Source organism: Cydia amplana, chromosome 14 (assembly GCF_948474715.1).
Source record: "Cydia amplana chromosome 14, ilCydAmpl1.1, whole genome shotgun sequence".
NCBI lineage: Eukaryota > Metazoa > Arthropoda > Insecta > Lepidoptera > Tortricidae > Cydia > Cydia amplana.
The window spans coordinates 15130114-15153466 of NC_086082.1; the positions used below are offsets into that span (position 1 = coordinate 15130114).

At 38.3% G+C, this 23353-nt stretch overlaps 1 protein-coding gene across 1 annotated transcript; it reads left to right on the forward strand.

Annotated features, from left to right (window-relative positions):
• The first annotated feature begins 452 nt into the window (after positions 1-452).
• LOC134654238 (fatty-acid amide hydrolase 2-like) lies at positions 453-22669 on the forward strand. Its single transcript, XM_063509707.1, has 12 exons — positions 453-564; positions 1778-2041; positions 2273-2399; positions 2670-2841; positions 4945-5069; positions 6452-6541; positions 8518-8663; positions 10144-10226; positions 19550-19736; positions 21056-21178; positions 21631-21768; positions 22523-22669. The coding sequence occupies exons 1-12, from the start codon at positions 526-528 to the stop codon at positions 22667-22669; spliced, it is 1641 nt and encodes a 546-aa protein (XP_063365777.1). The 5' UTR covers positions 453-525.
• Positions 22670-23353: the final 684 nt, after the last annotated feature.

Below are 23353 nucleotides of genomic sequence, written 5' to 3' on the forward strand. Positions count from 1 at the left end.
TCGCGTTCGCGGCTTCGCGCACGAGTGTGGAAGGGGCTTAAAGTAAATAGCAAGCCAAACGCATAGACTCTGGCTAATGAAAGTTGACCCTGAGATTTATTTAAAACTTTTTATATGGCAACTTTTTTTCCTATCAAATAAGCTGTCAGTTTCAAGCTGTCATTTAATTTCATAGTAATTTTATTGCCAGGTGCGGTTTTTATTGAAATTCCCGCGTTATCTCAGGCTCAACTTTCATTAGCCAGACTCTGTGAGCGAAGCAAAACGAACACGAAAAATATGACACAATCCACTGCTGAGTGATGCCAGTGATGCTGGCATTAACATTGCAATACGGACAGCGCATTGCAATACGGACGATTCAAAGTTTCAAACTTGCGTTGTCACTGTCATTTCAGCATCTTCTGTCAAACGTTCTCAACTTCTCATACCAAAAACTTTCAATTTAATGTCTTTAGCTCTAATTTAATTTTATATTACTTTAGAAAGTTGCTATAATTTACTACCTTGTGTGATTGAACGGAAATGTGTACAAACAAGATTGACAAAGGGATCAAAGAAAAAGTAAGTAATAGTATTGGAATATACCTATGATGCCGGATTTTTATTTATTTACCAGTTTGTCCACATAGTGATTATAATTCTCTTTGGTTTGTCCTTGCCTAATGCATATGTATACTGGAGTATTGGAATTGTAAGTGCTGCTTAATTATTCACGACGCAAAAATTTCAATGAGTTGGATTGGATGTATCCATTAAAAGAAGGTAGATTTGTTTGAGTTTTACAACTACTATACTTAGTGTACGAGACTGTTCTTACTGATTCTTATTCTCTGCCTATTCATTACAAAACTTAATATTGCTATGAATTATTTACGACTATAATTTCATATTGTATGTAAATTTGGATTCAATGCATTGTAATATGATTAAACTCAAGAACTCGTGCATTATAAATATTATAATAATAATAAAGAAGTGTTGTTGAATCACCACAAAAGATTATTTCGATAAAAATCAAAACAAAATTCCAAAGTCTACATGCTTTTATTTAAAATTGACCCCTAATAGAAATGTATACTAATTTTTTTTTAAATACCATCATAGTGCTGTTTCTATGATTTAGACAAGTAGATACTTGGCACCTGCTAAAAAAGGGCTATGCCATTTTTATCTTTAGCATATCCTGCCATTTGTAGTCTTCAAGTTAAACACTACTCTTACAGTATTACATAAAAGTGCATATTTTCTGCTTTTGTAAAATTCTTATGTTGCAATAATCTATCTTCTAAACATGCTTTGAACACTTTATGTCAGGTCCCAGGCTCAAGTGAGCTAATTGAAAATCTGAAGGTGACACAGCAGTATAACACCTACAGTTGTCCTTGGTTCTGTGGGCACAACTAGTAATAACAACTTTAGGTGTTCTTGGTGTTCAAAAGGTTAATATAAATTTAGTTCAGTTCAGTTCAAATATATTTATTTCTCTAAGATTATAAATCACTTATACGAGAAACAAACAAAGTTTTAGTAATATTAACATAAATTACAGGTAATCCATAAACGAGCATAAAATTTTTTTTTTAAATAAAAATGGATGTCGGTATTTTTAAATTCACTTAATTATAACAACTTAGTAACATATTGGTTAGCGACAGCATAGCCGATAGCGCGCGGCGAGCATGCATTGAACCGGTTGTAGCAACTATTATAAGGCGGGATGCATACTAGGGATACTTATCCCTAATATAAATTTACATCTCCTCTATTCTTTCAGAGACCCAATAAAACTACTAAAATACTCAAAGGCATGGCTTTTAACATGTTCAAACATGCATTCCTCTTCTTCCGCTACTACCTGGACCTGGCAATAGACTTGGTCTTCTCATTCATCTGGGACGGAGAACGCCAGGCCATTCCGGACCTGGAGGCACGGCATGCCATGCTGGCGGAGAGTGCCGTGGAGCTGGCTAAAAGGATCCGGAATAAGACCTTGAAGTCTGAGGAGTTGGTGCGGGCTTGTGTGGAGAGGATACAAGCTGTGAGTTTGGATATTTGGATATTGCTAATATATTCTTGTGACATGTATACTTAGCAGTGGATGTTACTAAGCAAACAAATATGATATACACAATTGCATATTCAAAGTTCAAATAAGAAAACTAGTACATAATATAAATCTTGTTTAAAATTTATTTGTGTGTAATACATAATACTAATGATACATAAATTAGTTAACAAAGTAAAGTATAAGCTAATTAATTTATTTTAGGTAAACCCAATATTAAATGCAGTAGTGGACCAGAGGTTCGACGAAGCATTAAAGGAGGCGCGTGAAATAGACAAGCAGATAGAAAATGGCCTCCCGGATCAGTATTTTGAACAAAAACCCTTCCTAGGTAAGTAATTACTTTCAGAATACTTTAATTATCTATTAACTTTCTCTTCTCTCTTCTTCCTCGCGTTACCCCGGCATTTTGCCATGGCTCATAAGAGCCTGTGGTTCGCTTGACAACTAATCCCAGGAATTAACGTAGGCACTAGTTCACCATTATATCCCAGCCAAAATATGTTCAGGATTCAAGCAAAATATAACTTCGATTGTTAAAAAGAAATATACGTCGATTGTTAAAAAAAGATACTCAAGAATTGTTATTGAATTGTTAAAGGCGTCCCATTCACGGCCAAAGAGAGTCACGCAGTAGCAGGCCTTCTCCACCCACTGGGGATCTCACACCGAGCCAACGTGCGGGCCACAGAGGACGCGGAGTGCGTCCGCCTGCTGAAGGGCGCCGGCGCCATCGCTGTAGCCGTCACTAATGTGCCAGAGATTAACAAGTGGTAAGACATGTACTGGGTATGTCACACCGAGCCAACGTGCGGGCCACAGAGGACGCAGAGTGCGTCCGCCTGCTGAAGGGCGCCGGCGCCATCGCTGTAGCCGTCACTAATGTGCCAGAGATTAACAAGTGGTAAGATATGTACTGGGCATGTCACACCGAGCCAACGTGCGGGCCACAGAGGACGCAGAGTGCGTCCGCCTGCTGAAGGGCGCCGGCGCCATCGCTGTAGCCGTCACTAATGTGCCAGAGATTAACAAGTGGTAAGATATGTACTGGGCATGTCACACCGAGCCAACGTGCGGGCCACAGAGGACGCAGAGTGCGTCCGCCTGCTGAAGGGCGCCGGCGCCATCGCTGTAGCCGTCACTAATGTGCCAGAGATTAACAAGTGGTAAGATATGTACTGGGCATGTCACACCGAGCCAACGTGCGGGCCACAGAGGACGCAGAGTGCGTCCGCCTGCTGAAGGGCGCCGGCGCCATCGCTGTAGCCGTCACTAATGTGCCAGAGATTAACAAGTGGTAAGATATGTACTGGGCATGTCACACCGAGCCAACGTGCGGGCCACAGAGGACGCAGAGTGCGTCCGCCTGCTGAAGGGCGCCGGCGCCATCGCTGTAGCCGTCACTAATGTGCCAGAGATTAACAAGTGGTAAGATATGTACTGGGCATGTCACACCGAGCCAACGTGCGGGCCACAGAGGACGCAGAGTGCGTCCGCCTGCTGAAGGGCGCCGGCGCCATCGCTGTAGCCGTCACTAATGTGCCAGAGATTAACAAGTGGTAAGATATGTACTGGGCATGTCACACCGAGCCAACGTGCGGGCCACAGAGGACGCAGAGTGCGTCCGCCTGCTGAAGGGCGCCGGCGCCATCGCTGTAGCCGTCACTAATGTGCCAGAGATTAACAAGTGGTAAGATATGTATAGGGCTTGCAAATATTCGAAACTTTCAGATATTCGAATATTCGACTTTTTCTGACGACGTATTCGAATATTCGAATAATCATTCGAATATTATAAAAAATAAGAAAAGGAACGAGAAATCGGTTTATTATCGTTTTATTCAAAAGCTTTTTTCACATATTGCTAAAACTAAGGATATTTGGCAGAAATCCACTTAATTGACTAGATTTTATCATTCTACTATTTATAAGATGCCCACATTTATAAAAACAAGTAAAACGCCAAAATTAGACGTATTTAATATTTCTAGATAAAACTTATTATAAATGCGTCGTTGCGTGAAATAATATAACTTTAACCATCCAAACACCTAGGTATGTAAGATATTTTTTTTAGTAGGTAATTATTTTCCGATTTAAATTAACTTGTAATCACTCAGAGGCCTGTAAAAAGGCCTTTAATTTCATTGTATTTTGAATCTTTATTGACTTTATTTGTTTTGGCAAGTTATTATTCCTAATGGTCGGCTAATTATATAATATTGGAATATTTAAGGGAAAAAGTTAGTTGAGTACTGGGTGGATTATTCGTCAGCTAAAGGTGCATGGTTAGATTACCAAGTTGGGCAGGTTTGGTATGATTAAATTTGAGAATAGCGATAAGTCGCAAGGTTTAGACTTCAAAAATTCGCTTAACGTACGCTTGTACTGAATAAACAGAATGACCCTTTAACTTAAAACTTACGCACCGTAAAAATAACATACTTTTTGATTTCGTTTTCTTTTAAATTGAGTTAGGTTTCACTGTATTCACGAAGTCTATCGAGAGGAATACAGTAAAAATATTATTTCCTTCGTATTTGGGTACCTACCGTTCCTCATTCACTATAAATGAGCGGCCGAATATTCGAATATCAAAACAGGTCGAATATTCGACAAATTCGAATATTCGAATTGCAAGCCCTAGATATGTACTGGGCATGTCACACCGAGCCAACGTGCGGGCCACATAGGACGCGGAGTGCGTCCACCTGTAGAAGGCCAAGGTCGCTGTGGCCCTGCTGTGTGCCCGAGATTAACGTGCGATTTCTTTTACACATTTCCCATGCGTTTCATGAATTTTTGAACCCTATAATGACACGTATTCGGTGTGTGACTTTGCTATAACTCGTAGTAACATCACGTAACATTTGCAGGCAGGAGACCCGCAACATGGTGTTCGGTCAGACCCGCAACCCGTACCACACGGGCCGCACCGTCGGCGGGTCCAGCGGCGGAGAAGCAGCCCTGCACGCCGCGCTTGCCTCTCCCATATCTCTATGTAAGTTAGTTGTACTAATTCACACCAGGGATGTTGCGAACATCCGCATCCGCAACCGCGGAACTTCCGCATTATTTTCAACATCCGCATAAAATCGATGCGGAGCTTATGCGGATGCGGATGTCGAACAAGTGGGCACAGGAACGTCTTAGCGGCGGCGTAAGTGCTAGGTAATTTCGTCATTACCTATAACGAAATCGTCTAGATCCAGAAAAGTCGGCCAAGTTACTGTTTATTAAATATAACGCACCTATATTCTTGCTCAAATACTAAAAGTTTCGTTTTTTTTTTAATAAAAAAATACTAAAAATGTAATATTTGACGTTTTATAAGTACCTAATCTTGACATCCGCATCCGCATCCGCGGATGTGAGCCTTTAAATATCCGCATCCGCATCCGCGGATGTCAAAAAATCTGCATCCGCAACATCCCTGATTCACACCCAGTTTTTAGATAAGACCACTGAGAGACCATGTATATTATATGCTCATCATAGACATTCGTAAACCCATGTTTGTGGTTATGGGAACACCACACGAATGCTTAAGTGAACGTTTATGACATTAATCGTTTTAGTCGTGTCGTTTTTTTTTGCACATTAAAGGACGCAGGCTCCGAATTTTTTCTGTATAAATGTGCGTCAGTCCAGCCTCTCGCATTCGTGCTAACCTTCGCACAATTTGTCTGTCATTTCATTCGGTTGTGATTTGTGTCTTAGGATGCTATCATTGCAAATTGTCTGTACTTCACCGTAACGATAATAACGAGTGAAATTTTGGTGTACCGAGATATTATTGATACCAATATATGTATGTTTTAATGTTTATTTGGGCACAAACGGTACATGTTTCTTATAACTAATGTAAAAACATAATTCATAAACCAATACAGTTGCCACCACTTACTAGCTCATTCAAGAAAAACAAAATTCGGGATAACTAGATTTTAAAAATTAACAACAACAGTCAAATTAGGACAAGGGCTTAAATTAATGAGATGAGATATAACTATTTTTATACATTAAATACGCAATTAAAGTGTAAAGTTACAGTGTCTTTAATTCGTTTGTTCATTTAAAACCAAAAGTACTTGATGTTTAAATTTAGTCAAGGAGTCATTAAATACATCAATTTTTGAAAAAATATCATTGTTGAATCTACAAGCTCTTATCAGAAAGGAGTTTGATTTGTATTTCTTTTTAGTAAAAGGAATATGGAATAATTTATCACGACGTCGTGTGTTCAAGCGGGGAGTTTTAAAGCAAAGTCTACTTAACAAATAAGGGAAGTCTATTAAATTTCTTAATACTTTATACAAAAATACTTGATCTTTTTTTTTTCTTTCTTTTTTTTTTATGTTATAACCAGCCCTTATGTTTTAGGCTCTGATATCGGCGGTTCCACGCGAATGCCGGCCTTCTATTGCGGCCTATTCGCGCTCAACCCCACAGCTGGCTACACCAGTCTTAAAGGTAAACATCTGAACCATTGGACTTTTGAATAATTTTACGGTTTAGACTCACTTGTTTTTAGAGCCTAGGTCTCCTTTCTCAAGCGCTAACAGTGCGAGCATTTTTAGGGTTCCGTAGCCAAATGGCAAAAAAACGGAACCCTTATAGATTCGTCATGTCTGTCTGTCTGTCTGTCTGTCTGTCTGTCTGTCTGTCCGTCTGTCTGTCCGTCCGTATGTCACAGCCACTTTTCTCCGAAACTATAAGAACTATACTGTTGAAACTTGGTAAGTAGATGTATTCTGTGAACCGCATTAAGATTTTCACACAAAAATAGAAAAAAACAATAAATTTTTGGGGTTCCCCATACTTCGAACTGAAACTCAAATTTTTTTTTTTCATCAAACCCATACGTGTGGTGTATCTATGGATAGGTCTTCAAAAATGATATTGGGGTTTCTAATATCATTTTTTTCTAAACTGAATAGTTTGCGCGAGAGACACTTCCAAAGTGGTAAAATGTGTGTCCCCCCCCCCCTGTAACTTCTAAAATAAGAGAATGATAAAACTAAAAAAAATATATGATGTACATTACCATGTAAACTTCCACCGAAAATTGGTTTGAACGAGATCTAGTAAGTAGTTTTTTTTATACGTCATAAATCGCCTAAATACGGAACCCTTCATGGGCGAGTCCGACTCGCACTTGGCCGCTTTTTATTAGTGTGAGCATTAGTTGAGTGTTAGTATATCTCACAACAGTTTAAATTCGATTGGACTATCTATTCTTTTTCACGTGTTACTGTAGAGAAAACGTATGTTCTGTACATACCACAAGACTCGAAGGGATGAAAAGTATCCTATGTCGAATTTAAACTGTTGTGAGACATACTAACATTGAATAATTTTACGGTTTAGACTCACTTATTTTTAGTCACTCGCGCGACATGTTTCGGAGAGCCTAGGTCTCCTTTCGCAAGCACTAACAGTACGAGCAGCGTTCACGACGGCCGTGACAAGCGAGTCTAAACCGTAAAATTATTTAAAGCATCCTATGTCCTTTTCCACGTTATAAATTTTCTGCAGGTCGAATTTTATTGGAATCCGAAAAACATTTACTCTGTAACTGTGTTTCTCGTGTTTTTATTTCCATGTGCAATAAAGTATATACATACCATAGAGAAAAAAATACATAGATTGCTCACTCCATACATCAGTTTTAGTACCAAAAAGACTATTAGCATCTAGCATCGAGTAGCGGAACTATCAGTACTGCTACTTGACTATAGATGTAGCACCGACCGGAAAGTCTTATGCTGTTGAGATAAGACTTTCCGGTCGGTGCTACATCTATTGTCAAGTAGCAGTACGGATAGTTCCGCTACTCGATGCTAGATGTAGACACTGAAATGAATAGTCTAACTGATGTATGGAGTGAGCACTCTTGTCTTATTATATTTCTCTATGATACATACATACATACATTTAGCGTGCTGAAGGAATGGACTTCAAATAGATACAAACTTTCACATTTATATTACTAGTAAAATTAGCCTTTATCACACAAATAAATACCCTTCCCGGGATTCCAACCCAGGACCTCAAGCTTCGTAAGCAGGATCACTAGGGGTTAAGCACAGAACAAATTAGAATGGCGATGCGAGCAGGGTACGTGTCGCCGCCGGTTTTGAGCAAACGCTCGCATGCTACGCGCCCGCGCTGACCGAAAAACGAAGTAAACATGCCTTTTTGCGCAAAATAACATTCAGATTAAGAAGCCAGACATCAAATCTGTCTAAAGGAGGCGTATCCATTCACCACGCACACAAGGCGCTAGCTAGTTTTTACTACCGTTGCGTGAGTGTTAGTAAATGTGGACAGGAACGAGCGGCGACACCGGTTCCGATACTAACTGCGCCATTCTAACTTCTTTAATATGTTCTGTGTTGGGTGTTCTAAGAAACTGATACATTCACTCAATATTCCTATTGTCTCAGGGTCTGCGTTGCGTACTGGACTGGATCCCACGATGGCTTCCATCGGCTTCATCAGTAAACACGTCGAGGACCTCGCACCTCTGACAAAAATAGTCGCCGCCGACAAGGCCAAGGAGCTTGACTTGGACAGAGAAGTAGACTTGAAGGTAAACTTACAATAGCTTAAGGGCCTTAAGGGCCCATTTAGACGGTGCGAGAACTCGCATGCGAGTTTCATTACATTGCGTCATTTGATCGGTCGGCTGAATTGATGTAACCTCAATGGTCCGCAATGTAACTAAAATCGTATACGAGTTCGCGCGCCGTCTAAATGAGCCCTAAGGCCCACTTGCACCAACCCACTAACCCGGGGTTAAGCGGTTAAACCGTTAACTTAGTGTCAAATTGTACTGGTAACCATGGTAACTCCAGGTTTAACCGATTAACCCTGGGTTAGTAGAATGGTGCAAGTCGCGCTAACACAGGAGTGCCGCGAGATATCGACCGCGGCATAGACTACCCGCCCCCCTCTAATTAATACAGTTAGAAAACTTAGAAAAACCGGCCAAGTGCGAGTCGGACTCGCGCACGGAGGGTTCCGCACCATCAACAAAAAATAGAGCAAAACAAGCAAAAAAACGGTCACCCATCCAAGTACTGACCCCGCCCGACGTTGCTTAACTTCAGTCAAAAATCACGTTTGTTGTATGGGAGCCCCACTTAAATCTTTATTTTATTCTGTTTTTAGTATTTGTTGTTATAGCGGCAACAGAAATACATCTGTGAAAATTTTAAGCTGTCTAGCTATCACGGTTCGTGAGATACAGCCTGGTGACAGACGGACGGACGGACGGACAGCGGAGTCTTAGTAATAGGGTCCCGTTTTTCTCTTTGGGTACGGAACCCTAAAAACACGGGTAGTAGTCTATCTCGCGCGCGAAATATTGTCAAAAATGGGGGAACCGTCGTCATTTTAGTACCAGGTATTATAAAAACAAGGTTCTACGTCACAACTAGCGTCACGTTTTTACTAAATTATGAATTAACTTACTCGTTAAAGCTTTGGATTCCTCCGAAAACGGTGCCGTCATATTACGGCCGCTATATAGCGTTGAATGACGTCACTAGAACGTTGTCTATGTAAACAAGATGGCGCGGTTTCCTAGACGGCGTTACGTTACGTTGATTGTCAACGTAACGTAAGATGACGGCCGTCATGACCTAGTCGATAGTTTCGTGAACGTTTTATTAGATAGCGGTGACGCCATTTTGAATAAATGACACGAGATTTGAATAAATGATTCCGTACTACGATTATTTTCCTCTTCTGATGATATTTCATACCCCAAGTAAATTATAGATGATCAAGCAAATCTTGTCAGTAGGAAAAGGCGCGAAATTCAAATTTTCTATGGGACGTTATCCCACCGCGCCTACATTTTTCAAATTTGCCGCTTTGACCTTGGTGGCTGACGGTGTGTTATGACGCCGTGGTACTTTCCACATGTCGCCACCGTAAAGACGGCCGTCTTTTGCTGCCGCTATATGACGGCCGTCATATGACGGCACCGTTTTCGGAGGAATCCAAAGCTTAAGATGCAAGTATAACTACCCTTTTTTTAATTTCACCCGATGGTCTCTTCACAGAACGTGAAGGTGTACTACGTGGAGACTTCCCAGGACCTTCGCGTGAGCGCCATCAGCGCCGAGCTCCGAGACGCCATGAACCAGTGAGTGGTTTCATTTGTTATATGTTTATTTAATAATTGCTAGGTTTGCGACCTTTAGAAGTGAGAGAGTCATGTTTCAGAGGCCTAAAATCTTTACGTAGCATTTTGACATGAAATTGTCTGGTTACCCCACTGACATAATATAAAAGAAATAGACACACAAAGCAGAACAAAAACGTCAAGAAATGTGGATCCCAATGACGTTTCGCACCATTTGCATTGATGATAAAAACGCTTACGTAAATTTTGAGTCAAGATAAATGTTTCGTACAGAAAAGAGCTTAATGTCGTAAGCATTAAGTGTCAAATTTGCATACATAAGTACCAACACTGTTAAAAAATTTAGTCCGATGGCACTAAACGTAACGTATTTACGTCAAGCAACGTCAAACGAGAATAATGAACGAATGGAGTCACTTTGGTATACTTGAATAGGTATTACTGTACAGAAAAACCAATTGAAGTAATAAATAAAACAAATTTAATTTAATCGGGAGTTTAAATAAAATTAATTCGTGGTTCAAATTCAAACAAATTAAATTTTTAATAAGTAAGTATACGTCTTTAAATACTAATTTCCTTGAAATAAATTCAACTTATTAAATAAAATAACTGTGTATTTTAGATCTACATTTACTCATCGCACGGGTGCACGGGGACATTTAGGTACTGATTGGATTTTTTTTTATAAAGTCCATACTTTATAAAAAAAATCGGGTTGTTCCCACTAGTTACCACCAAGTTGATATCAGTGGTAACTACTAGGATTTTTTTCCCACCTTTTACCACTGGTAACTACTGGGAAAAATAATTCCCACTAGTTACCACCAAAGCGAGTTGGTGGAAATAACCCAAAAAAATCCTGTGGTTGTCACTGTGTTCAGACAGGTTTAGCATTTACAGTTAGTCGATATAAGCCCTTATTGGTTGTCGGAAACAGGGAAATGGGCTGATCACACAAGTGCCGTTTTGCTTTGTTTAAAACTGCATCACCCCTATCTCTTGCTATAATTAAATAGCAGTCCACTTTGCACGTCGCATAGGTTTTCTTGGAAATCTTGAATTTAAACATAATATTATTCCTTACGAATTCCATATAAAAATAAAAATAAATATTGACCGCACATCGACTCATTAGATTTTTGTTCCTTGACATCCCTTCTTTGGTACTAACAAATTAATTTATTCAAAACCATAAAATTACCACCAGATTACATAAATTATGTAATGCTATCCAAAGAACTAACCGAAAGAAACACATTCCATCCTTTTTCCTTGTTTTATCATTGTTATTTTTACATATTTTAACGGCACATTTCGTAATTGTTGACAACTTCACATTTGAGCGTTTCAAACAAGACTAAACGAAAAAGTAACGCGTGATCTGTTTCAACGTTACTTTTGTGGGGCCATTTTTTGCGGCTGATTGGGTATCCAGTTCTTTATTCTATATCAATGGGTTACCCCCATTAGAACGGAGACGATATACTTAAGCCGTTGCATGAGTGATGTATCGAATGTATAATTTAATTCTTATCAAAGGCCTTTAATGTATAAATTTATAGTTACTACATCAGAAGCTATTGCATAATAATTAGTAGCTAGGCCGCAAATAGGGATGATGACACATGTTGAATTTTATAACAAAATCTAGTAAAATAGATAGCAAACGAGCAATTTATCACAATAATGTGGATATTAAAATAAAATATTGAAAACTTACACAAATACAGGACCTGAAAGTTTCAAAATTTAAGTTTAATGCAATGGGTCCCATATAGACATTTGATCCTAATAACAAACCCGATCGATTGATACCATAAAAAAAAATTAGTCATGTAGCCTATTGTAAAGGAGGTTTTAAGGAAGGTTCGGCCTATGTAGATACTTCTCAACACACTGGTATCTTTTGTGCAATTGCCCCTATAACACGTCAAGAATACGTCAGAAAATACTTATTCAAATATAAACTATTTTAAGTAAATGTAAATTTTCCATAGAATTAATATGACTAGAACAACTGTCAATCTTCAAAAGTGCGACCAAAAATGAAATGCAAGTATGTGCGTAATTTGTCTATGTGAGATCGAAAATAGTGATGTCATGTTACAACATATTAATAATCTGTCGATGTTTGATTGCTTTATCGACTACTTTTTCAAATGTGTTATTTTAAACGTTAAAATTCTACGACATTATGACGTATAAATAACACTTGCACTGCGTGTACTATCAAAATCGTTGCAGACTTATCTTAATGTAACTCTTACTGTGTTGGAAAGTGAAGTTTAAATTTATCGCTAAACATGAACACCTTCAAAAAGGTATAACAATCGTTATTATTTGAAGTCGGTTATAAAAGCTAAAGTCTTGTGAAGAAATAATTACATATTTTTTTTTTTTTTTTTTTTTTTATTACATAGCTATTAATATACCGACAAGTTATCGATACTGTCATATGAACATTTTGTCAAGCCCTATCGTAAAGTAACAGGTTATGTTTTTACACAAAATATTTCAAATTATAGACTAATATGATTTACGCTGTTAATTTGACAAAATATCGTTATGAAAATTTCGCTAGGAATATCATAAATCCTCTGAAATTAGTGTTTGCTTGGATTATCTGGCACTGTAACACTGAAATCCGGCACACTACAAGACACAATCTTCACTGAATTACTTTATTTAATAATTTTCGTCCTAATCCGTGTATATTTTTCAATTTGAAAATTACTGTGATACCACAGACTACATATATACAGACGCTGCTATCCCATACATTCAAATGTGACCGCCTAAAAGCGCACCATTACCAGATGGCGTCACTGAAAAAGCACTGTTGCCTATCATGGATACAAGATGGCGCTGTGTCACATCCAAATCATAGAATTCCTAACGACATCTATACGTCTTCATTGAAAGTTAGTAGACATATGTCGTTGCCAACGATTAGAAGTAATCAACAGATGTCGCTTTATAGCGTATTGAATAAATCATGAATCTAGTTTAAAACTGGATCAAGCATGAGGGGTGGAAGGAAATGACCGAACAGGATAGTCTTATGTATCTTTCAGTATGAGTAAAGAGAGTTCGGGCACTTAAGGAGTACAGGGAGGGAAGGGAGAGGCAGGGTACAGAGAAATAGCGTAGCCAAACGGTATAACCATAAAGTAATTTCGGAAAACGATACTGTGGTGATGATAATATTTATATATTATAAGAATGCTACATAAGTCTTGCCGAAACTATTTAAACCGGCTGAAAATAAATACCTGTCATAATAATTTTGCGCATGCTACCATTGGTGCATGGCAAAAGGATTAGACATTACTACTGGCGTAAGTCCGTCTATATGCCACCATGCCACTGGTACTTGAGCGTTTCTTTATATTTTTTTAATCCAATTGCTCAAAAAGTTTAGTTTTTGTAGCTGCAAATCGTGCGTAAAGTTTGATTTTTTTACACTAGTGCTAAAAAGTAATCTGATTGATACATTTTAAATAAATGAGTATTATGCGAGACCCGCTTATAAATGACCCACCTGAACAACGCGCGATTGGGCATAAAGGAGTATTATTCGAGACCCAATAGTATTACTTGAACAACGCGCGACAGAATGAAGCTGACGTTCGTACAATACACTTTATACACTTAATATAAATGTAATTAATTAGATATATATCAATATAATGAAATAACAAAAGATTCATGTTTTTTTACATATAGCTGGTCAACCAAATCTTGTCAGTAAAATAAAGGCGCGAAATTCAAATTTTCTATGGGACGATATCCTTTCGCGCCTACATTTTTCAAATTTGCCGCCTTTTTCTACTGTCAAGATCTGGTTGACCATGTATAATTATATGTTCTGAAAATTAATTTTATTAATTTTAATAATACAATTTCTCTTCAATTGGCATAATGCTGACAACAGTGACAACAGAATCCACATTGAAAAAAATGGCAATTAAAAGTAAAACTTTTTTTATTCCCTTCCCGCCTTTTTTATTCAACATTTAAAGTGATTTATGTTTGTAAGTAATTGCCAAGAAAGCATAAGTTATTAAATAAAAATGAGTGATTCAGACGATTTTGGAGTTAATTTAACGCCACCAGATATCAAAGCAAAGGCATCCGTTGTAAGTGACAGGGCTATAACCGCGAAAATCGAATTTTGCAAATTGCGGGCATTTTTCTCTGTCACTCTAATTACGCCTGCATTGGAGTAAAAGAGAAAGATCCCCGCAATTTGCGAATTTCGGTTTTGGCGGTAGCCCCTCAGTATATTTCCGGAAAAATCGAAAGCTCGGTACTCGTGCAAAATGACATACTTCTCGCACTTATATCGAAAACTACTATTTTTTGCCATTTTTTATATTGTGATCTTTTTTGCCACTTTTGTGTTATTTGTACTCAAATTCACGAGCTCTTTCGATCCTAATGAGATAAAATACCTCAATTCATGCTCAATTCACTCTTATCGTGCCTTCTAAAAATTTACGATACAAGTTGCATTGCAATAACTATAAAAAAGTAACTGATTTGACTAGTACGAAAATACCCTATTGTAACAATACGATGCGACGTTGTCGAGTTAAACTGGACTCGCTTCGCAGTAACTCATAGCAGTTTGGCAACGTCGCGTCGTGCTTTTATTTTTAAGCAACAGATTTGTACATGATTTGTACCATCTTAGTACCTATACATACAAAGATATGTTTTCATAACGTTCCTTTTCAACTTCTCCCATGGCAAAACCCGTACCTATCAAACCTGAAATTATTATACAAAAGCATTTAATGTTTGTTTTAATAAACTTTTTCTGTTATAATTAGAATAAATATATCTAATTTTGCGTATATTGACCAGGCAGGTGTTTGTATCACTAATTATGTGACCTATAAGTATAGACAGACAACAGCGTGCACAGAAACGTCAAAAACGGCATCAAGTAATGATTATTGCTATTTTAAAATTAGTCCCCTACTTCAGGGTAATGTTATACGCCTGTTCCTTAAAAAAGCTGAGGGCCTACCGCGAACCACGTTCGACGTGTTGCCTCCCTGTCACACTTACGTACGAATTTACAAGTGCGACAGAGAGGCAACACGTCGAACGTGGTTCGCGGTAGGCCCTCAGAAATGGACACTGAGGCATAATTATCATTATTTTGGAATTTAAGTACTATATAATATTATTTGTAGTCTTTTGGAATATCATATTTTATTTGAACTAATAATATTGTATAATAATAAATCATAAAAGCTCTATTTAGGGACAAGAAAGAACTTTCAACGGCAACACTAAAAATAAACTGTCAAATAGTCAAGTCGCCACAAAGCGGCACCGCGTTTGTTGGTTGCCTTTGCTTTGTTTCTGTTTATACAAACTTATTAATTTCATATTATAGCTTCATTTGAACTATAGTACAAGTACGTGAATAGAATACCTAGACGTGTCTTGCTTGGTGCAGTTGCGTAGGTATGCTAAAAGGAAAGTTGGAAGACCGATGTGGCGCTTTAAAGACTGTGCTAAGCGTGACATGTGCCCAAAATGTGGGAGGTCGTGCCGCTCACGCATCGGCCTCCACAATCACCAAACCCGTTGTCTAAACAGCAATGCATAAATCGTCTGCAATAGACGAAAAGACCTGTGATGATGACGTGAATTGCCGATGTAGTAACGGAACACTACTAATGGTAAAACCTACATATTAATCTGACAGTGTCTACTGTTTGCCAATAAATGATAAAATTGATAAAAAATTAACACTTCAGGTAAGTTTGTTTTGAATACAAAGGTTAATTAAATAATTTATCACCACACCAACTGGTAAAGGCCCCCTTGATTGTTCAAATACTAATGAGAAAATTGCATTTATGATTTATCCCACATGTGGGGCAAAGTAATCAGATCTAAATTTTGAGTTTCCTTATGTTAGCTGGTAGAATTTACTTTTAAATGATGATTTTGAATTATAAATTCTTTATAATGTTCATGTGGATTTGATTTTTTTGGTATTTTATAGTTGGTATTTTCCCTGCATTGGCATGGTGATAAATTCTGTGTTTCATTAGGTGGCAATGTTTGTTTAACCCTCGTGCCTTGAATTCTCACAACGCTCAAGATTCCACTTCTCGAACCACTCGCTACGCTCATAGTTCAAATCTTCTGCTTGCCCTGGAATCAACATTAGCATGAGCGGTTAAACAACTGCTTTGCCCCCTTGCCCACTAATAACTATTGTCAAGTTTTATTTTAACCCCCCATGCTAATATTGATACCCGAGCAAGCAAAAGATTCCAAAGTATTTAGAGTTAGAGCAAGAAAGAAGAAAGGTACGTCATAATTTCAAAGATGTTTGACATTTAAAATAACACATGTACTGCGCAGGCGATCAATATCGCTGCATACTTTTCTTGGTCTAAATCTATACAATGGTTAGTGTTTGCAAACAGACTCCAATGTGAAGGCAATGTGTATTAAACTTTATTGTGATATTATTACATTTTATATATAAAAAATATGTTTCTGATTTCAGGACCCAGCCTCTAGCCACTAGAAGTTACAATGTATGCAACAAGAGAGTGAAGATGAAATAGTCAATGCATCTCTGTACAGTCGCCATCAGATATATCGGAACGGCCAAGGTGTTCACAATATCTGAACACGCACTCTAACGCCCTGACAATAGAGGCGTGTTCAGATATTTGTGAGCGCCTTGGCCGCTCCGATATATCTGATGGCGACTGTACCACAAGTAAAATATTTTGAGTGGAAGATGGTTGAGATTGATTCCTGTTTCAACGGACAGACACATGCTATGAAGATTCTCTTAAAAATAATAAAATTCAATTAATAAATTCAATGTTTAACATGATAGTGACTTTATTTTGTCTACCCACTAACAACCAATTTGTTCAATGCTGGCGGGCAATGGCGGTAAACTTAAATATTTGATGTGGTATGAAGCTAAATGTTTTGAACATAATGGCAAGCCACTAAAAAGTTTTAATCCTAGATTAGCCATTAAACTGTGGCTGCCAGTCTGATTTGTTAATTGTTATATAAGTACAGTCAGCGTCATATAGTAGGTAGCATCCAAAGTATTCAAATAGTTCGGTACACCATATTATTTGTATGGCGTACTGAACTATTTGAATACTTTGGATGCGACCTACTATACGACGCTGACTGTACTTAATTTAAATATATATAAATTGTATATTATTTCTACGGCCTCCTAGCTAGTCAGTAGTGACAGTGACCCTGCTCTGCTATGTGCTATGAAGTAGGAGGTCCTGGGTTCAAATCCTCATAGGACATTTATTTGTTTTTTAATTGTGTGTGTATATATTAATGGTCTATATCTATTCCCATCTGTCCACACCTCTTGTATGGCGGCGGGGACAAATGGGCCACCACCATGGGACACCATATTAATACACTTTTAGGGGGATCCGAACCTAGGACTTCCAGCTTTGATATGATCATAAAATATAAGATATGTATGTATTTACATTTACACATTGTATTATTGCTCTCATACATATAGGGATATTTTTTTAAATGTCGGATGTCTCTTTTCTTTTGAGCATGAATAGAAGCAGGGGATAACTGACAGAACGGGATAGTCTTATGTATCTTTCAGTAGGAGTAGCAGCGAAAGCGCTATTATTGTTTGTCCTTGTCACAGTCTCACATCTTGTTTTATTCCCCACCGTAAATTGACCACCGTGATTGGTCGAATTCATTTGTTGCCCACCATAACAAATAAATTCGACCAATCATAGCGGCGCAATGCGACGCTATGATTGGTCGAATTTACATGTTTTGTCCCTCACGGAGGCACGCGTACACCACTTCTATAGGATGCTACCTTCTATGCTTTTGAGCAAGTTTTTGTCACCTGCCCTGCTATTCAAACTACTCAAGAATTTACAATGTTTTGTTACCAAGTAGGTCGATTAGTGTAAGACTGTCCTAAAATATATGTATAGCTATATGAGGACAATTTTGTAATGCGTAAGGTTAAGTAAATTAATATACAAACAGCAACACTCCTAACTGTACATCGGTACAGTTAACACTTAACAGTGTGGCTGATGATACCATGTAGGTTTAATATATTTTAATTATTATCACGTTTCTAAGAACAATAGTACATTATTGTCGAGGTTCGGAAGTAGCTACTTGCAAGCTGAGGATTCGTTTTAAACGGACGACCTTGGGAGTCCGTTTAATTGAATCCGAAGCCAGCAAGTAGCCTTCCAGCCGAGTCATATATAGTGCTTTTCTCAAAAATGGTGCAAGAGATATTTTACAGAAGCAACGTTCTAATTTTCACAGAGAAAAGTAAAACCATTAAAAAGATTTGCTTGCCGCCTTTAAAAAAAATAGAAGTGTATTTTTCTGCTGAAAATACGCCAACGTATTTGAGACACCTAAATAGTCGCGGTACCAACATTATATTAATAATAAGTGCTGATCATCTGTTCGGCTGTTTAATGGACCTATGCCTTCATTTGATATACCATTTAAAGTTTTAAAAAGTTTGGAACTCGTTTAATAATGGAATTTGTATGCAACATTGCAGTCCCGAAATCGAGACAGCAATGTTTTTAACTTTTTAATTTTTAGAATGACCATAAACTACACACTTCGCGACCTATTTTTTAACCGGCAACGTCGACTTTGCCGTCCATTTTTGAGAAAAATTATATTATTTATTACTTAATAATGTTGATATGTTGTCTGTGATATGATCATAAAGTATGAGGATTTACTACAGTGACATCTATTGATAGTCTTTCTCAAACAATCGAGCTATTTAGTGTGTTACAACGGCAAGAAACTAACTGTCTAGTAATGCGATAGATGGCGCTTAGAATAGTTCATGCCATTATTTATTTATTTTTTTCTGCGTAGATTTACTATGTGTAAATGGATGTTTTAAAAGGTTTTTGTTGTAATATGCTAAATAAATTAGAACTATACATGTTAATTTAAAAATTGGCAAGATTTGAAATAACACAAATATATATTTAGGCCCAATGGTGCTCTGAGTGACATCTCTTGGATTTTTGTGGAACTAAGCGAGGCTTGTATGGGCCGATTACTCTATACTATACTTACTTTATGGTGATACGCTCTTGGCCGTCCGCGGCCGTCGTCAAAGTCAAAAGTGGTCACGTTTTTTCATTGGTAGTCTGACTCTTTCGCACTCATGGTATGTTCATATACGTGATGGCTTCCCTTTCGCACACTTCAGCTGTCTGTCAAGCGCGAGCGCGAAAATGACAAGTCTGTGAAATTTTCAGAGTAGTAGCCAAGCTGTCAGACGTGACCCGCGTCACCGCGTCATCCCCGCAGCCCTACTACCACCACGGCCTCGAGCACATGTTCGCGCTGTGGAAGCACGCCATGACCAAGGAAACTGACAACTTTCCGCGCATGCTCACTAACAACAAAGGGGAAGCTCACGGACTCACAGAGTTGGGGAAGAAGGTAATTATTTATTGATTCAGAGCAGGGATGTTGCGAACATCCGCATCCGCAACCGCGGAACTTCCGCATTATTTTCAACATCCGCATCTGCATCCGCATCCGCATAAAATCGATGCGGAGCTTATGCGGATGCGGATGTCGAACGAGTCGGTACAGGAACGTCTTTTTAATAAGGTAATTTCGTCATTACCTATAACGAAATCGTCTAGATCCAGAAAAGTCGGCCAAGTTACTGTTATTAAATATAACGCTCAAATATATTCTTGCTCAAATTATTTGAGCAAATACTCAACGTTTCGTTATTTTTAAATAAAAAAGTACTAAAAATGTAATATTTGACGTTTTCTAAGTACCTAATCTTGACATCCGCATCCGCATCCGCATCCGCGGATGTGAGCCTTTAAATATCCGCATCCGCATCCGCGGATGTCAAAAAATCTGCATCCGCAACATCCCTGATTCAGAGTAGTAGCCAAGCTGTCACACGTGACCCGCGTCACCGCGTCATCCCCGCAGCCCTACTACACAAAATAGATACAGTACAGAAATCAATCTACATACAAAGTGCGCTCGAGCAACGCACACATAGACACTGCTCACGGACACAATATCTCGGACCGGTTGGGACCAGTGCGAGCGCGAGTGCCATCCGCTTGAGACACGCGTCTCTGAACTTTTTTGTGCAATAATGGAGAAACAAAAAAAAAGTTATTATAACTGTTCAGTGGACGGTTGTTTAAATTCAACATTAAACGGTGAATGGTCGTTTTTTAAGCTACCAGTGGTTTCAGAAAGGTAAGTAGGTATCTGCTTGTATTTCGATGGTTCGTTTTAACGTTAAACAGAACAGTTAGGTAGGTAGATATGCACCCCGCCCCGACCACTACTAAATCTAAATGTGGACTTTTTATTATTAATATCTGGGAGACCGAGCTATGCTTGGAAAACATATAAAAACTCAAAAATTTCCCAGAGATAAGACTTAGCTAGATCGATTTTTCGCCCCCGAAAACCCCCATATAGTAAATTTCATCGAAATGTTAGAGCCGTTTCCGAGATCCCCGAAATATATATATAAATAAATAAATAAACAAGAATTGCTCGTATTAGATAGATTATTGGGGTGTTGCCAAGCCAACAAATGCCTTCATTCCCCGTCTTGTGCTGTTTAAACCAAAAGATTTTTTGACATCACATCTAGAAATTTTAATGTCACGTAAGGTTTTTTAAATTGTTTGTTTCTGACACGACTCGCTGGTCAGACTATAACTACGTGAAAATACATTAGTGAACTATAAAATGCATTTAAATTGTCGCAGCTGATCGGCACGTCTCCATACACGTTGGCGGCCATCTTGAAGTTGTTGGATGAACAAGTCCTGCCACCGGTTAACGCTGAGTGGGCTGAAGCGCTCACTGCCAAGATGGTCGAAGACCTTACGGTAACCAAACATACATAACTTATTATACTATTAATAATATATATTACATTACATACATTATAACTGATATGCACAATCTGACAATAAATGATTACTTACTTACTTACTTACATAATATTATTAATAACTTTTATTACCTTTATTTACCTGGTCTAACTAACTGTGTGTCTGTGTGTGTGGTCTATAAATCGGAGTTAATACCTTTCACATTTTTTCCTTAATATTCTTCTAACAATTATATCGGATAATCTGACTAGTACAACTTGGTATTACTGGTCATACTATGTTCTATTAACTGTGTGCGCGTCAGTGGAACTTCTCTGGCGGCTATGAAACGCATTATTATTTGATGTCAAAATCTTGTTCTCCCGCGTATTTTGCACATAGTTTTGATAGTTTATAGGTGAACCTAGGATACATATATATTTATAGGTATGTTTGTGTGTTTTCAGACGGTCCTCGGCGACTCCGGGGTGCTCCTGTTCCCGTCAGCGCCCGCGGCGGCGCCCTACCACTACTCGCTACTTCTCCGGCCTTTCAACTTCGCGTACTGGGGCGTGCTGAACGCTATCAAGTTCCCCGCTGCCCAGGTTGGTTGCCGGTCCCATATTGGGATACCCTCCCCCAATTGAGGGGGGACTTAAATCTTCTCGGGGCAGAGGTGTAGGGTTGGAGCCGGTGTAACTTTATTTGACGTTCATAAGCGCATTGTAATTATGCCTACTTGAATAAACTATCTTTTATCTTATCTTATACACCAGTGCCCTGTTTATCAAAAGCTTGTAACTTGTAATACAAGTGGAAGTCCCCTTTTAACAAAAGCTGTCAAAAAGGGACTTACAAGGGATATTACAAGTTACAAGCTTTTGATAAACAGGGCACATAACGTTTTACAACTTTTACACCGTTTATATTTGCTAATTTTATTGAAGATAGGAAATTAAAGTATGAATTTTGATAGTTATTTTATATTTGTAAATATTGTTTAATCTCTTGGATCTCTTGGGCATCAGCTCATGGCCCGCGCTTGTCAATTTTGACATATTACAACTGCCGACGGATTGAAACTAACGGAAGGTTTGAGTTACGCAGTTTATGTACGGCTACATCATTCGGTCCATCACTAACCGGGAGGTATTGCAAATCAAGAAAAGTTTTCCAAATCAAGAGTTGCTTTTAGGTAATTATGATTTTTCCTTGAACTTTGCGCCATTTATGAGATGCTAGTTTCGATACATAGGGACAAATCTATAGACTTGTTTGCATATAATTACTGTAACGAATCTCGCACGCGATATTTGGCAGCCTCCGGTTAGCCTGACATTAATTTGCACCTTATTCCAGGTCCCATTGGGTTTAAACTCGGCCGGCATCCCGCTCGGCCTGCAGGTGGTGGCGGCGCCGCGGCACGAGGCGCTGTGTCTCGCGGCGGCGCGACATCTGCAGGAACTGTTCGGAGGCTACAAGCCACCCTGCACGGTCTTACACTAAACATATTCTCTTTAAACCTTAGCGCGCACTGCGGTTTTTAAATAGTAGTTTATGTGACTGCTACATAATGAGAGGCATTAAAATACGAGTGTGGGTTTAAGAAACGAACGTTAGTGAGTTTCTTAATAGGATCACACGAGTATTTTAATGCCTAATTATGTACAGTTACATACACTACTTTATCTGAACACATACTTAAAACTAATTAAAAGATAAACTGTACGTCAAATGGCGGTGAATGACAACTTTTTTCACGCATGTCACGCATCCATAGTTTTTTTAAATTCCTAGACAAAAGAATGAAGTCCCTATTCTCATGTCACTCGAGATCAAATATCGTGAGGTTTAAATTAAAAAAACATACTAAATTGACGTTTCGTATCGATAACTGTTTTAATATCTATGGATACTAGAATACTGACCCACTTGAGTTTTGACTGCTGTTCCAAATTTAAACTCATAACGATACAAAAAATTTGTAACGTTATAACTACTTATAACTTTACAGTACAAATTTTCCTACTACCACAGATAAGAAAGTTCTCATAGTAAAATTGGTTGTAATAAAGCTGGTCATTTCCTACGGTTTCTGAACGCATTATAGAGCAATAATGACATGTGTGTAGATAAAAGCGGTTCCGCTACCGCAAAAAATGTAACGTACGGCATTCTTTATAAGCGCAC